The following is a 13,526-nucleotide window of genomic DNA, read 5'->3' as shown; positions in this document are numbered from 1 at the left end:
CTACTTTTACATAGCTATACTGTGGCTAAACAGATTATACTTTATTACATGAAACAAATTAAGTACGTCCCTTTAAGCTAATGAACTAATATTGTATTATACTTTATTATTTAATTTGCACTCTATTTTATGTCTTAAACTGTTTTGTGATTTATGTATTTATTGCATGTTTTCCTGTTCTGTGAAGCACTTTGAATTCCCTTGGGTACGAATTGTGCTCCCCAAATAAACTTGCCTTGCCTACTTTATTTCATTGCGCATGTCTGAATTTGCAGAAAACATTTTACTATCTGACCCTTCATTTCAGCCATGTGCTATTTGCCGATACAAAAGACAATAAGCACATAATCCACTGTAATACAACTATCTCTGAAGTATACTAAAGCCCCAAGTAGAGTGTGTGGGATCCATTGATTGACAGTGACTAAGCCAAGGCGACATGCAAAGAGAACACCCACCTTGGCTTCAGATTCCCGGATGAGTCTCTGAGCCTTATTGAGCTCGTCTCTCTCAATAGTTAACTGTACGACACACAGTGGACACACAGCACCAGACACACCAGACAGAGGGACACATGTGGGTGAGTTAGAGAGACACAAAAGAAGCTCCACAAAGTAAGGAGCAGTTACAAGAAAGAGAACAAGAATGGCCCTTTGCGCGGAAAATGACAGGGGGTAATCTAATTTGGTCTGATTAAGCTATTTGATGTGCAAAGGGAGAATACGCTGTACCCTTGCACCTAAAAGAAGATGTAATCTGTCTTCAAAAGAACATCAGTGGAGAACAGTGACACCAGGATGAAAGGCACCAGGAAATGACAGTAGCTGCACACTCAGAGGCATGTTCCTATTGTCACTTGTAAACATACACAGACAAAACCAGAAAAGAAATGCAAGAAATGGTGCCTTTGTTTAACATGCCTCCATTTAGCGTTCATACAAACTTAAGAAAGCGACCAAAATGGTTTAAATAGCGGGTATGGTGTTGGTTGGTGGTGTAGTGGTTTAATGGGTTGCATATCCAGATGTCTCTACCCTCTCACTGCCCATTTCAAACTACAGCTGTCCTATCCAATAAAGCAAAAATATATACCGGTATATAAAAAACACCAGGAATGCAGGAATGAAAAAAACAAGATCAGAATATATGAATGCATTGAAAATTAAATGAATGAATGGAAGGTATTGAAGCTTTATGGGTCTACCAGGTGATGGAACGAAATGAGGAAACACATAAACAACAAATTAAAAGATGACAAAAGAATCGACCAAAGGGGTTTTGACTTTTCTTTTTATATGTTTAGGATTTATTGAGCATGTAAGGTCATTGTTGAAGTCTAAGATTTGGCTATATTGTGCATTCCTTTACATTTTGTAAAAGCATTCCTTGTATACAAATTAAATTCTATTGCTGTATCTTAGTTCATGATCTCTACTGTTAAATACTAGTGTTTTGTATTAAAAGTACATCAAATGGGTTTACAAACGCCCTGGCTTCACCTCATCCTTTTACGCATTCACCTGTCATTACTATTTCAGGCCAATTCTACCGTGTGTAAAAGAGGAAGGCAAGCTGGCAGGAGAAAGAAACGTGTTGCACCAGACCCTGAGCTCCTCGCGGGGCTCAGCTGGGTCAGCTACAAGACGACCAGGTTGTTAAAACCGATTAATGGGATGGTGCGCACTGCTCCTATGTACCTCCGCAGTGCTACATTATTCATCACACCCACAGCCAAGTGACTGAATAGACTCTTTCTGGCCTTAAATCGCTTTGCTCAATGGTTTGTGAAGAGGGCAGCTGGTTTCCACTTGTGGTTTTGTTTTTTTGTTGGTTTACAGCCAACCCAAACTCAACTCAATTGGAGGTATAATCAAACATCCACATCAAATAGGCCTGGTTGTTACTATGCCACAGTTCCTCTCATTAAATGTGTCGTGACCTGTGGCTTTGACATGCATGTCTTTTAATAACTCAGAAATGGTGTCTGGAAGATGAAAGGTTGTGGATAACGCAGGTTTTTTAGAATCGCAGGGCAGCAGCAAAGCAGATTTGACGGACCAATAGTTATGTAAAGACTTTGGTTGTTCAAGCATGAAGCATAAAGTGAAAGGAAATAAGAAGTGAAGAATTGATGTTGGCCGTGAAAAGAGCCATCAATGCCTCAAGGTGTCTTTAAAATGATTATTAAAGGTCCCATATCATGCTATTTTTCCCTTTTCGTAGTCTACCCTAAGGGCATATTTGATAATAATAATAGTTATAAAATATCACCCATATCTTGGACCCGCTTACTAACCCGGAAATGCAGATTAGTTTGATTTGCCCCCACCCTCACTGGAGCGACCTGCCTCCCCCGCCCAACCCGTGACGTAGTCTAGCATGGAGATGAGGGGGATGTACAGGTAAAGAGTGCATCATGGAGGATGGGCTGAAACAACGCGCTGCATAATTCAGTTCAATGAATCACACTTTACTCTTTAATTCTTATGCAGGGTAGCCCCCGTTCGCCTGCTCATCTGAGGAGAAGGAGAGAGACTGTTCTCTAGTTAAGGAATCAATCAAAAAAACACTTTGGGCACATATATGAGGTACCAATAGCACTGAAAGAAGTTTAAAGGCTCTGTAAAGTCTTTAGCATGATATGGGACCTTTAAAGGTTTTTAATTGTATTTTAGCTTGTAATTTGACTGCACTGTATTGTAAGTATGTCCAGTTTAGATATTCTTGGTCATTCTAAGTTTATACAGTAGCTTGTTTTGCTTCACCTATACCCGTACAAGAAAAATGTCAATCTATTCAGCTAAGGTTAATCTTTGTTGATGTGCGTCTCCATTTGAAGACACATTCAGACAGAAAAAGAGATGGCTCAATTCTCCACAGACTGCAGACTCTCCACTACCTTTTAATGCTCCATCCACTATTTGCTATTCAAAAGACTGAGCCCTGCCATGGGAGCCTGAGGAAAGAGTGTTGTGGGCATGGAAACACTCAGAAATACAACATAAAAGCCTCAACGAGGGAAAAGAGGCAGGTAAAAGTAACGCGGCCTCATGCATGCATTTCTGACAGACGGAGGGGAGAGGAGAGCGCAAGGGAAGCCGGCTGAGATTGCAGCGGTCTCATTATAATGGGTGGACAGTTGTGTGAAATTGAGTATGCTGTGAACCCGTTAGACGACAAACACAGGTAAGAAGTGGCAACATTGCACTCTGGGATGTAAGTTATATGGGAAAAACTTATTTGACTTTGTGCAGGACTTTGCCAGAAGTTTGCTGCTTTGACATACAAGAATGAAAGAGCGAGCTATCACTGTTACGACTAGGAAATATTCCAGAGATGCTTGAACCAGGGATATAGGTGCATTTCATCAGATAGTGGGTGCGAACATGAAGAATGGCAGAAAAAGATAAAAGCACTCTAAGATATAAATGTAGCTTACCATCGTTCAATGCTGGTTTAGATTAAATTCCCCTAAGCAGAAAGACAGGCTGCCCTTTTGTCCCTAGGCAGTACTAAAGTGTTTGAAATTGGGTTAAGGGGGAAATAGCAGTCATTTTCAATTTCCTTAAAAAGGTGAGCTTTGGCCTCGAAGAAATGATGTGGAGGTTTGAAAAAGGAGATGCAATCCATCTTTGTGATGATAGAATTACATAGGAAACGTTTCAATAGAGCAAATCTCCCACATAAAGAGATACACTGCGAGAAGGAGATTGACCCTTTATTAAATCAAATATTCCTGCATGGATGATAACTCCACTTACTGGGGTAGTGCATCTCTAAGTGCACTGGCAGGCTATCATCCTGACCAAATCAACTATTTTTTACATTGCTGACGTTTTCTTCCGATTGCGCTAATGTTAGAAATCTTTCATCACATTTACAGGTACAGTTCATTTGAGAGCAGCCTTCACACCTTCCTATAAAGCCTACAATTGTGCGGCGCGTGTGTGAAGAGCAAGACTTTTCAGACACTTCTCTTTATGGATTTACCTGAGACTCCAGGGTTTGGATCTTTCCCTCCAGCTCTTTGATTTTCTCTTCCTTCTTTTGACATTCGGCCTGAGCCTCCTGCCGTGCACTGAACTCTTCATCAAACTGCAAGAAAAGAGATGAAGAAGAGTGAGTACATGAGTGTCGTAGATTGCATGTCCACACAGTTACCAACACACTACTAGGAGTGGCATAGTGTCTGCGCTGATAAAAACACAAGACGCAAAAATGATTACTATTGTTGGTCTTTGATTTTGTTGATGGTTCTAACCTTTACAGAGACCAGAGGATGTCACCTCAATGATATCACAGTCTCAGCGTGATGCCCAGGAGACTAAAGGGGCTCTTAAGACGAAAACACCCTGAGGTGAAATGGAACAAGATTTACATTTTTTTCGTGTGTGTGTGTGTGTGTGTGTGTACATACATCTTCATGTATATGATTTAGGTCCATTACTGATTAAGCTTGTCCCTCAAACTAGTGAACATATATCTGTACATTGTGCAGTTTTGTCTTGTTGTTTATTCCTAAGGATGTTGGTCTGGTCATATTTAGCTGGATATTTACCATTTTTATTTTAATTGAATGCATTCATTAGCTCAGGGACATTGCGCATTCACAACACATTCACCTTAAAAAAAGAAAAAATGTCATGTGCCAGGTTCACCTATAACTTACAAGTTATATCGTGCAAACAGAGTTATTCTGAGTGTAATTATAGCATGGTCAGGTGTACACATTACATTATATATATATTTAGCTCGTATATGCAATGATTGCAATTGGAAGGGCCTTTCAAGGAGGCATTGGAGGCAATCTAGCCATATTTAAAAAAAAAAAAAGGAAAAAATTGGTTAGTTGAGCTCTGCGAAGAAAATTCCATCTTAAGTGACTGTTTGTGGCAATTCAAAATATAATTTGGGGCGAAGAATGGGATAGCACAAATTTTAATAGCTGGCAAAAACTAAAACTATGCTATGGTAACAAGATATCATTCACATCGCCCGTTATAATGTAGCTATGGTCAAGAGAAGTGTCCAATTAACTCGAGATCTGTGATTGTATGATTTATGATTCATCACCACCCTTTCACATCATTTTAAATGTGAAACCTTGTTTTAAATTTGAATTTTGACAATCATAACCCAAGAGCTTCATGCAAGACACTGCAATCAGTCTTCCAACAGTCAGACGTTATGACGTTTGATGGGGAAGCAATTTTAATTTTTGAGCCCCCAAATGTGAGACTCCCCATTCCATTACAAAAGTAGTCAAGCCAAAAGGTTATCCGTGCTTTGGAAATGTATGAATGTAGTATTATTATTATTCTTAGTCGTAGTAGTATTATTATTATTATTGCTGTTGTTGCTGTTATTGTTGTTGTTGTTGTTGTTATAGTGGGAGAAGGAGAAGTAGTAGGAGTAGCAATAGTAATAACAGTAGTAATAGTAGTATTGTACTTACCGGTAGTTATTATTATTAGGTTGTTTTCTTTTAAACACTGTGAGCTGGTCTCTGATTTTTAAATGAAAAAAACCCTTTGGAATTGAATACAGACACAAAGAAAGTTATAACTTCTCTTGGTGTCGGTATCAAAATATCTAAAGACAGAAATGAAAAACCGGGCTCAAAAACACCTACACATAACTTTGTGTAGGTGGCATCGATCAATGTACTGTTGATACAGATCATGTAGCGTCACAGCCAGGTATTGATCAGGGCATTCGACAATCGATAGCTAGTCTGGGATCTCGGAGGAAAAAAAAAAAAGGGTTCCTGATGGGAGCCGGCAACCTGCAAGGGGCTATTGGGAGTGATTAATGTCGTACCTTTTTCGAGTACTCGTCAGCTTTCTGTTCGCTCTCCTCCACTCGGGCTTTATCCACGCACTGGTCTAAAAGACAAGGCAAGTGTGTTTCAATAGGCTCCATTAACAAAGCGCACACAAAAAGCTTCTTCTTTCTCAAGGATGCATGCCACACCAGTAAAAATATTGACCTCTACTTTGCTTATTGGATGCTGTTGAACATAAAAGTAAAAGTGATTGTATAAAAAAGGTAACAGCGTTGATCATAAATTGTATTCAAAAATGTACAGTCATTCTCAAGGAAAGATGTGTGGTAAAAATGTTGTACTGTATGTGTTTTGATGTGGAATATTGATGTAGGGCATTTATTTGCACACATTTGCACAAGGGATTCAGAGGCTGTTCCATCCTTTTTACATCCAGCTAGAAGAGACAACAGCCAGATTTATTTGAATATGATTCACTGGGGAATGTCAAAGGAAGACATTAAGAACATGCCAACAGAAAAGAGAATCTTTAACAGTTTTGAATATCAGATGTGGTGATATGCATCTCAAAAGTGTGTTAATTTGCCAAACCAAAATTTCGACTTTCTTTTTTCTTTTTCAGACCGAATTTAGGTAAAGCAAAACACCAACTTTTTCCTCTGTAGGTTGGTTTGGAAACTTTTAATGACCCTTTGTTGGTAAGTTACTAAACTGTCACCAGCACATACTTACACTATTATTTGAAGGTTTTGTTATTATTATTTTTGAAGAGAAAATGGCAAAAAAAATACAACAAAATAACATTAAGATTTGGTTTTGACTCCACTTTGCCTTTTTTTTTTGTTTTAAGTTCCAGTAAAACAAAGCAAAAGTTTTATAGTTAAAACCTCGTAATAAATCAACTGTAAGAGACTTCTCACTACAGGTGTTGGGAAATGAAACCCTGTGAAAGTGTGGGAGGATAATGAAAGTCACTGTGAAGCGTCAAATATCATTTTTTATATGTTGTTTTAGCATTATTACTGATAAAACCCCTGCTGATATAGTGAAACGTCTGTAACCATTTTAGAATGTGTTCGTTTGAAAAAGAACGTATTTTGGAAATTGCAGGTGTGTTTCCGGGGTTACCAATCAGATGAGTGAAGTCAACATCCAGCCGTTTACTGTAGCCAAAATCAGGATCCATCCCACTGCGATGCAAGACCACCTGAGATACACATTCTTCTATGACCTTGTAATACTGGGGCCTGCAGGGGTAAAAAAAAAAAAAAAAGTAAAAAGTCAAACAATTAGATAAGCATTGGAAGTGTATGATGGACACAAAATATCCCAGGCTAATTAAGCACAAATTATTCTCTTATTTGAGCTAGAGGTCACAAAATGCCATGTCAGAAAGGGTAGCCCATTACATTTCATCACTTGCTTCACCCACGATCATGAAATTAGCAGATTAATAGGCAGCGGGTAAGTCAAGTCTGTGTTGTCCATTTCAAGGTGACTGACTGCAGCCAATGATGCGGCGAATGCGCCCTCCTTTGCCTAATTTACCATCATCTTTGCCAATTAGAAACAGGCGTTAAAATAGCAAAATGTAAATCTAATCAGGGTAATGTGTGCAATTGAAAGCACAATGACTGGAAAAAACATGTCAGCCAGTTAAGTGGTGTGACAGAGCGAGGCTTGTGAATCAGCCGGGGAGTCGTACCTCGGCGTCCAGGTGCGTATCTGACCTTTTCTCCGTAACATTATCAACTTTAATTGTAAGTGACATTTAGCTAATACAATGCCACCTTAAGCAGAGATGCCAGGGGAGAGAACACTGGTATCACAACACTGACCAGGAGTTAGGCTCCTATTTTAATTTTGCACAACAATATTATTTACAGTGTTTAGACAACCTTTCAATAATAGGCTTATTTTTGTGAGTTGTGAGCTATTTTTAATGGATCTTCCTCGATATTCTAAACACATTGACTAATTGAGTAATTCTTAATTGTGTATATGGAGAGTTGTCATGGCTGTACTCAATTGCAGCGATTTCCAAACATGAGATCAGCATCAGAGAGAAAAAAAAATACTGAGTGACTGGTTTATTTATTTTGATTCTGAATACATTTTAAAGGGGAAAAAATGCTGATTAAAGTATTCTAGGTGCAGTATACTTACAAATAAAGAGTAAATTATGGTATAAATCAATATTTGACATTCGTTTTACAGTCTGTATTGTGCAGATAACAGCTAATGCATAAAAATAAATTGCAAATTATTATTAATGTTGATTAGTCAAGATTATTCCGCTCAATCATAGTAGCCCTACACTAACAAAAACAAAACATGGGAAAAATAATTGTTTATTGGGATTCCAGTGGTCTTGAGAAAATATGCCACAACATATCCTCTTGTCTGGATGTGCATATAAATTGTTAACAACCAGAAACAAATTAAGTTTATTTTGTGGTTCTGACCTGTTTCCATTAAAACCCAAAGGGCTGTGTATTGGTATTTTGTGGGTGGACAGACCATATCTTATTGTCAGCAGGGATATGAAAGACAAACATTTTGCTAAGCCAAAGCAAATAAAATCAGTATCTAGGTGCACTGTTTTTTGAAAGCATAAAACGGTCTACATTAATCTTTAGCAGGTTTCGCCCACTTCTGGTTGGCACAGGGCAGTGAAAGCGCCCTGCCACGCTTAAGCACTGTGCCACTCGGCTTACAACTGTCACCAGTGTACACTGCATTATTATCTCAATAAGCCGCCCTATTTTTCCCTGCGTCCTCCATCCTCCGCCATCACAGAGCCAGATAGGAGCTGGGTGGAGATAACTTGCGCTGGAGAGAGTGACCCAGAACTGTCAGCCGGCTCCTCCGCGGTGGGCAGGGCTGGGCTCCAGAAGCAAACACACGTCCCCTGCACCACGCTGCTACCTTATTTTTTTACTCTGGCATTTCTGCCCGTGATAGCTCATAGTTCAGCACATCAACCCAGTCACTTGATCCAGCGCTGCTCCACATAGCCAGTGTAATCCCCATATCGCCGGGTGCCAAAAGAGCAGATCGGCGCTATATTTACTGGGTGGGTTTGATGTGCTCCCATTCATTAGGCTTGCAGAGAGAGATTAATTATCAAAAATAAACCGAGCCCTGGAGGGGGAAAACCAGAGCAAATATTGTGTTGGAGAAATGACACTAGAAGCCAAAGCAGTTTTTTTACTGTAAAGTACAGCATTGTGCAAACAACATAATAGTATTTGTCTAGTTTATTTGACATAAGGTGATTATTTAAGGTGATCATGGTCCAAAAATAAATCTCAGGTTCTTAAGGTGGAACGAGTTTAGCATACACACCCTCGGCATTCTTTGATCACTAAAATGCGCTGTCAAACCTAAATATATACAAAATTACATAGCACTCCTTCCACCTGCCTTGTCAAAAGCTATCTTCTGAAACAGACTTCTTATTGCACAACTGCCAACCGTATCCTATGTTGGCTAAGCAATGAGAAAACAACATGAAATAAACATGGCTAGAGCCTCAACAAGGATATGTTTTGGCAGAATGTGGTGGTCTATAAGCGAGTCCAAAAGTATTTAAATCCAGGAAATGCTAAGTAATGGGAGGAAAATAATAATCATTTTGAATGTTCTGAATGGCAAAATAATGTGTAAGGGTGCATTTCGTTTTTTGTCTGTTAGGCGAAAGGCTACATGCTTGAAAACAAAGAGCCAAGCCTTCACTAAATAGATATGATACATTAGATCAGCTGCATGCACTATATGTACCGCACTATACATCCTCTCTGCTCCCCACAGAGCAGTGATGGGTGGGAAATAAAGAGCTTCACTTAGACAGCATTTCTAGGGTTAATGTTTGGGTGTGAACATGTGCTGCCTTCTCTGTGCGTGTTGGCAAAGAAAAATGTATTTCAAAAACATATCTTTTAAAGAAGCTCATTTTTTATGAGGCCAGATCCTTCATATTGCTGGCTTACAGCGGGGTACATGGACAGCGGTGTTGGGGTGGATGTGCCTGTAGTGGCTGGTTAATGTGAATTCTATTTCTCACTTCCCCCTGAATAGATGAGGAATACATTATTCATAACTCCAAGGGTAGAGCAACTTGTCTATGGTAAATTCATCTTCCTGCTCTCATCCTACCCCCGTCATCTAACTTTCTTTTTATGTCTTATTTCTGCAAAAAGGTCTGACACAGCAGTAGATTCATCAGTGTCACTCCATTCACAGAAGTGGCTGCATTTCCACCCAGTGACTGACAGATTTTCTCTTCAGATGCAGAGTAAAAAGGCTAACCTATCATTCCATCAACTGTTCATTACAGACAGTAGACAGACAGTGTATATGTAAACTGCCCACACTTAAATTCACATAAAGTTTTATTTTCTCAGTAAACATTCAAACTTTCTTGTATTGACTTTTCATTACCTCTTTACATCCCGCAATAGATTAGTACGTTGATATCTCCCAGTAAAGATAGCAAGAAGGCAGCTTTGCTTAAGGTTAGTGTCTTGGTCACAACATAAGCTCCATAGACGTGCAGAAGTGAATGAGAACTGCCCGATTAAAAGGAAATATAAACTTTGGAAATGCCACATGTACCAGTATTCCATTTGGGCATAACTGCAACCTTGACTGTTTTGTTATTTTGCACTAAAATGTTAAAATCGCTTATTTGATGCTGGAACTTACCTGATGTAATAGTCATTCCTGATGAGGAGCAGATGCTGAAGAACGGATAGGAAGTATGTTTCTGAGCCCGTATCTTTCACCATGTTGGACAGAAGATGGTACACTTCATCCATATCAGTGAGGAGGCAGAATTAAGGAAAACAACAGAGAAGCATAACAACTATAACAGTCCTTTTTTAATACAACACTTTAAGACATTAAGACATTTGTATCTTCATTAGTCGGTGCTTTGAAACTAGCTCGTTTCCCCAGTTCCCAACCTCTTTCTCTGACAGCCATCAGCGTATAAAGCAAACAAGCGATGTGACTTGTCTCATCCATTTTCTCCAGGGGAACATACTGCACAGTAAACACCTCACAAGAGGAGGTGTATTGGCAATAAAGAACAGTCCCTGCGGTTTACCTGTCAGTCTGCGCCTTTTCCAAGATACAGGAAATTAATTACACGCGTAGCTCAGTAGTTTGAAGATTTAAGGCGAGAATAAAAAAGCAGCTGAAGCAATGTTGCTCGAGTTTCCATCTATAATTGAAACTGACCTGTGCACAGGAGCTAAGATTTGCTTAATTACATTTATAAAATGTACTAATTTTGTGTTTCCACCTAAAATTGAGAGGCATAAACCATTTAGCAGCTTATTTTTAACCTTCCAAGTATGACAATATGCTAAAGGAATCAAAGGTCGTAGGTAGTAGTAAAGGACAGTTTTGTTTTTTTGTGGATGTGGATGCGCATCTTGGCGTAAACCTTTCAAATGTAAGCGAAAAAGGAAACAAAGGAGACAATTGAGTTGTTTGATTGGTGAGAATGAATGAGGATTAACATAGGAAGAGCAATACTTGCAAAAAGGGTGCAAAAATTATTATATATTATGTATCAATCATGTTTTGTCAAAAATAACGTTTTCATCACGTACTCACAGATAAACCAAAAATGTTGCTTAAGTAGGAATATCGTCCCTCTATAAATTACATTACTCAAGTAGGAGTAAAAGTACGGTGTCTGAAAGCTACAATTATATTAAAAAATACATTCTTGTTGTGACGTATCGAACATCCCACCCTTTAACTCTATTAACTCTATGCGATTAACATACATACAAGGTTAAACATTGTATTGATTATCATTTGTGTTCTAACGTAATTTGTCTATTTTCATCACTCAGAAATAAATAAAGGCTTTACGGGGAAACGTCAATATGTCTTGAAAAGCAATTAATTTAATTTCCTGGCTAAAAGAATCCTCTGTCTAACTCCCTTTCCCCTTCATCCACTCCTCGTCCACTCAAAACAATCTGCAGCCGCTGCAATTTGAGACGATCAATTCTTTTAAATACTGTTTGACACTTTTCCTATTAATTCCAACAATGTCTGTAATTAAACTCCTATCCCATATCAAATTCGGTGAGCCGAGCGAAGGCTGGGGAATACATGCTTTCTCTAACGTATCATTTCCCTCCCCTGTATTAGCCGAGTGTGAAGCCTGCGAGAATAACCAATCCTACGAGATTCAATTATAGCCTCACCACAGAAGCATTTGAGAGGACATGAGAAGGCGCTCAGACTGGGAAAGTGTCCAACGAGCTCCATCTATCACTAAGCTGCAGACATGGACCTAATGTGGAATGCCAATCCGTACGATGACATCCCCTTCCCTCTCTCTACATCGGTCGTCCCGCTGTTTCGCTCGCTCTCCAAATAATGAATAAACATGAGTGGCCGTGGAGTATGATGTAGGCCAGTCAGCGGTGGGCTCAATCAATCACCATTCCACAGTCCATTAATATGTATTAGTGGCCTGGAGTCGCCTCCCCAGCACATGGGCCAACTCTGGACACTCCAGGTTAATATTCATGGACTTGCCCGGAAACAAAGCACAAATACGATGCGCACACACATTGTTTAAGGCTATATAGGACTGGTTTAGAAAGTTTTACTAAATATATCCACACAACACAGGATGACAATAAATCCTGCCACAGAAACGGCTATTGTTATATTACCGTTTTAAAAAAAAGGAAATGTTGTCATCTGAGTGGGTTGTCATCATGTTCGAGTGTGTTTTGTAAAATAACAGACTATATTACCATTTGTAATTAGCATAATTATTGGTTTGGTTGTTGAAAAAAATAGGCCCATGGCTAAAGGAATGTCTCTGTACTTGCCTGGAGTTGGTATTCTTATTGTGATAGTCGGAACAGCATGGGTCAGTCACGGTCACCAATAGTGATATCTCTTTTAAATAACAATTATTCACACATACTGACACCATGACCGAACAACAGTGAAATAGAGCTTTACGAAATCAAACTTTCTGAAAGCTAAAGTAAAGTTTTGACATGATTAATTGACAGGAATGTGCAGCGTGAAATGGGGATAAGACGGGGGAAGGACATGCAGTAAATTGTGGAAAGCCGGATTTGTGCAATGTGTGCGCTATCCACTTGAACACGAGCCGCACACTCATTTTTGTTTTGTTTTGGAGAGTAAACTGAATTGAAAGAGCTTTTTCTTGCATCTAAAATTCTATTATTATTATTTTCTAATTCTTACGATTATTTTGCAATCTGAATAATCACAATTATTAATAGTAACCTTTACACCCCTTGTTTCCAATGTCATTGACTCATGATTATGTATACTTAATTAATACTTCATTACTTTATAGCTGATTGAGATGTGCGGTCACTTTGTTCAAATGTGGTGTTGGGAGTGAGTGTGAATCGGTGGACATTGTGAATTGTTCTTCTTGTTGGTGAAATTGCATTGTAGAATCATTTAATCCTGTAAATCAGGAACTGCAGATGGAAACTAGCTATTTTGCTATAATCTGGTGCAGAACGTCTGTTTTTTATTATCTTAATTTCTCTGTACATTGTCCCTTTAAATCCCTTCAAAAGACTAAACAAAATTGTCTAGGCTTTTTTAAATAGAAGGCCTTAAGGGGGGGAAGAAAAATTCAGAAACATTTAGAAGATAATGATCATTATTTTTTTTCCGAATGTACATACATTCCTGCGTTAGTCTGCTATTTTAG

The 13,526-nt window shown here is 38.9% G+C and overlaps 1 protein-coding gene across 1 annotated transcript in view; it reads right to left on the bottom strand.

Annotated features, from left to right (window-relative positions):
• The window catches only part of diaph2 (diaphanous-related formin 2), a 387,159-nt gene that overhangs the window by 280,613 nt on the left and 93,020 nt on the right, over positions 1 to 13,526 (bottom strand). The window contains exons 13-16 of the mRNA XM_072436089.1: positions 10,493 to 10,609; positions 6,914 to 7,032; positions 5,821 to 5,885; positions 3,991 to 4,095 (exon numbers count right to left, since the gene is read on the bottom strand). Coding sequence (XP_072292190.1) covers positions 3,991 to 4,095; positions 5,821 to 5,885; positions 6,914 to 7,032; positions 10,493 to 10,609 — 406 coding nt within the window. The remainder of the gene's footprint in view (positions 1 to 3,990; positions 4,096 to 5,820; positions 5,886 to 6,913; positions 7,033 to 10,492; positions 10,610 to 13,526) is intronic.

This window comes from Eucyclogobius newberryi, unplaced genomic scaffold (genome assembly GCF_026437365.1).
Source record: "Eucyclogobius newberryi isolate DKJ021-1_F unplaced genomic scaffold, fEucNew1.0.hap1 SCAF_11, whole genome shotgun sequence".
Taxonomy (NCBI): domain Eukaryota; kingdom Metazoa; phylum Chordata; class Actinopteri; order Gobiiformes; family Gobiidae; genus Eucyclogobius; species Eucyclogobius newberryi.
The sequence above is the reverse complement of the archived record's forward strand: the minus strand, read 5'-3'. Positions and strand labels throughout refer to the sequence as shown.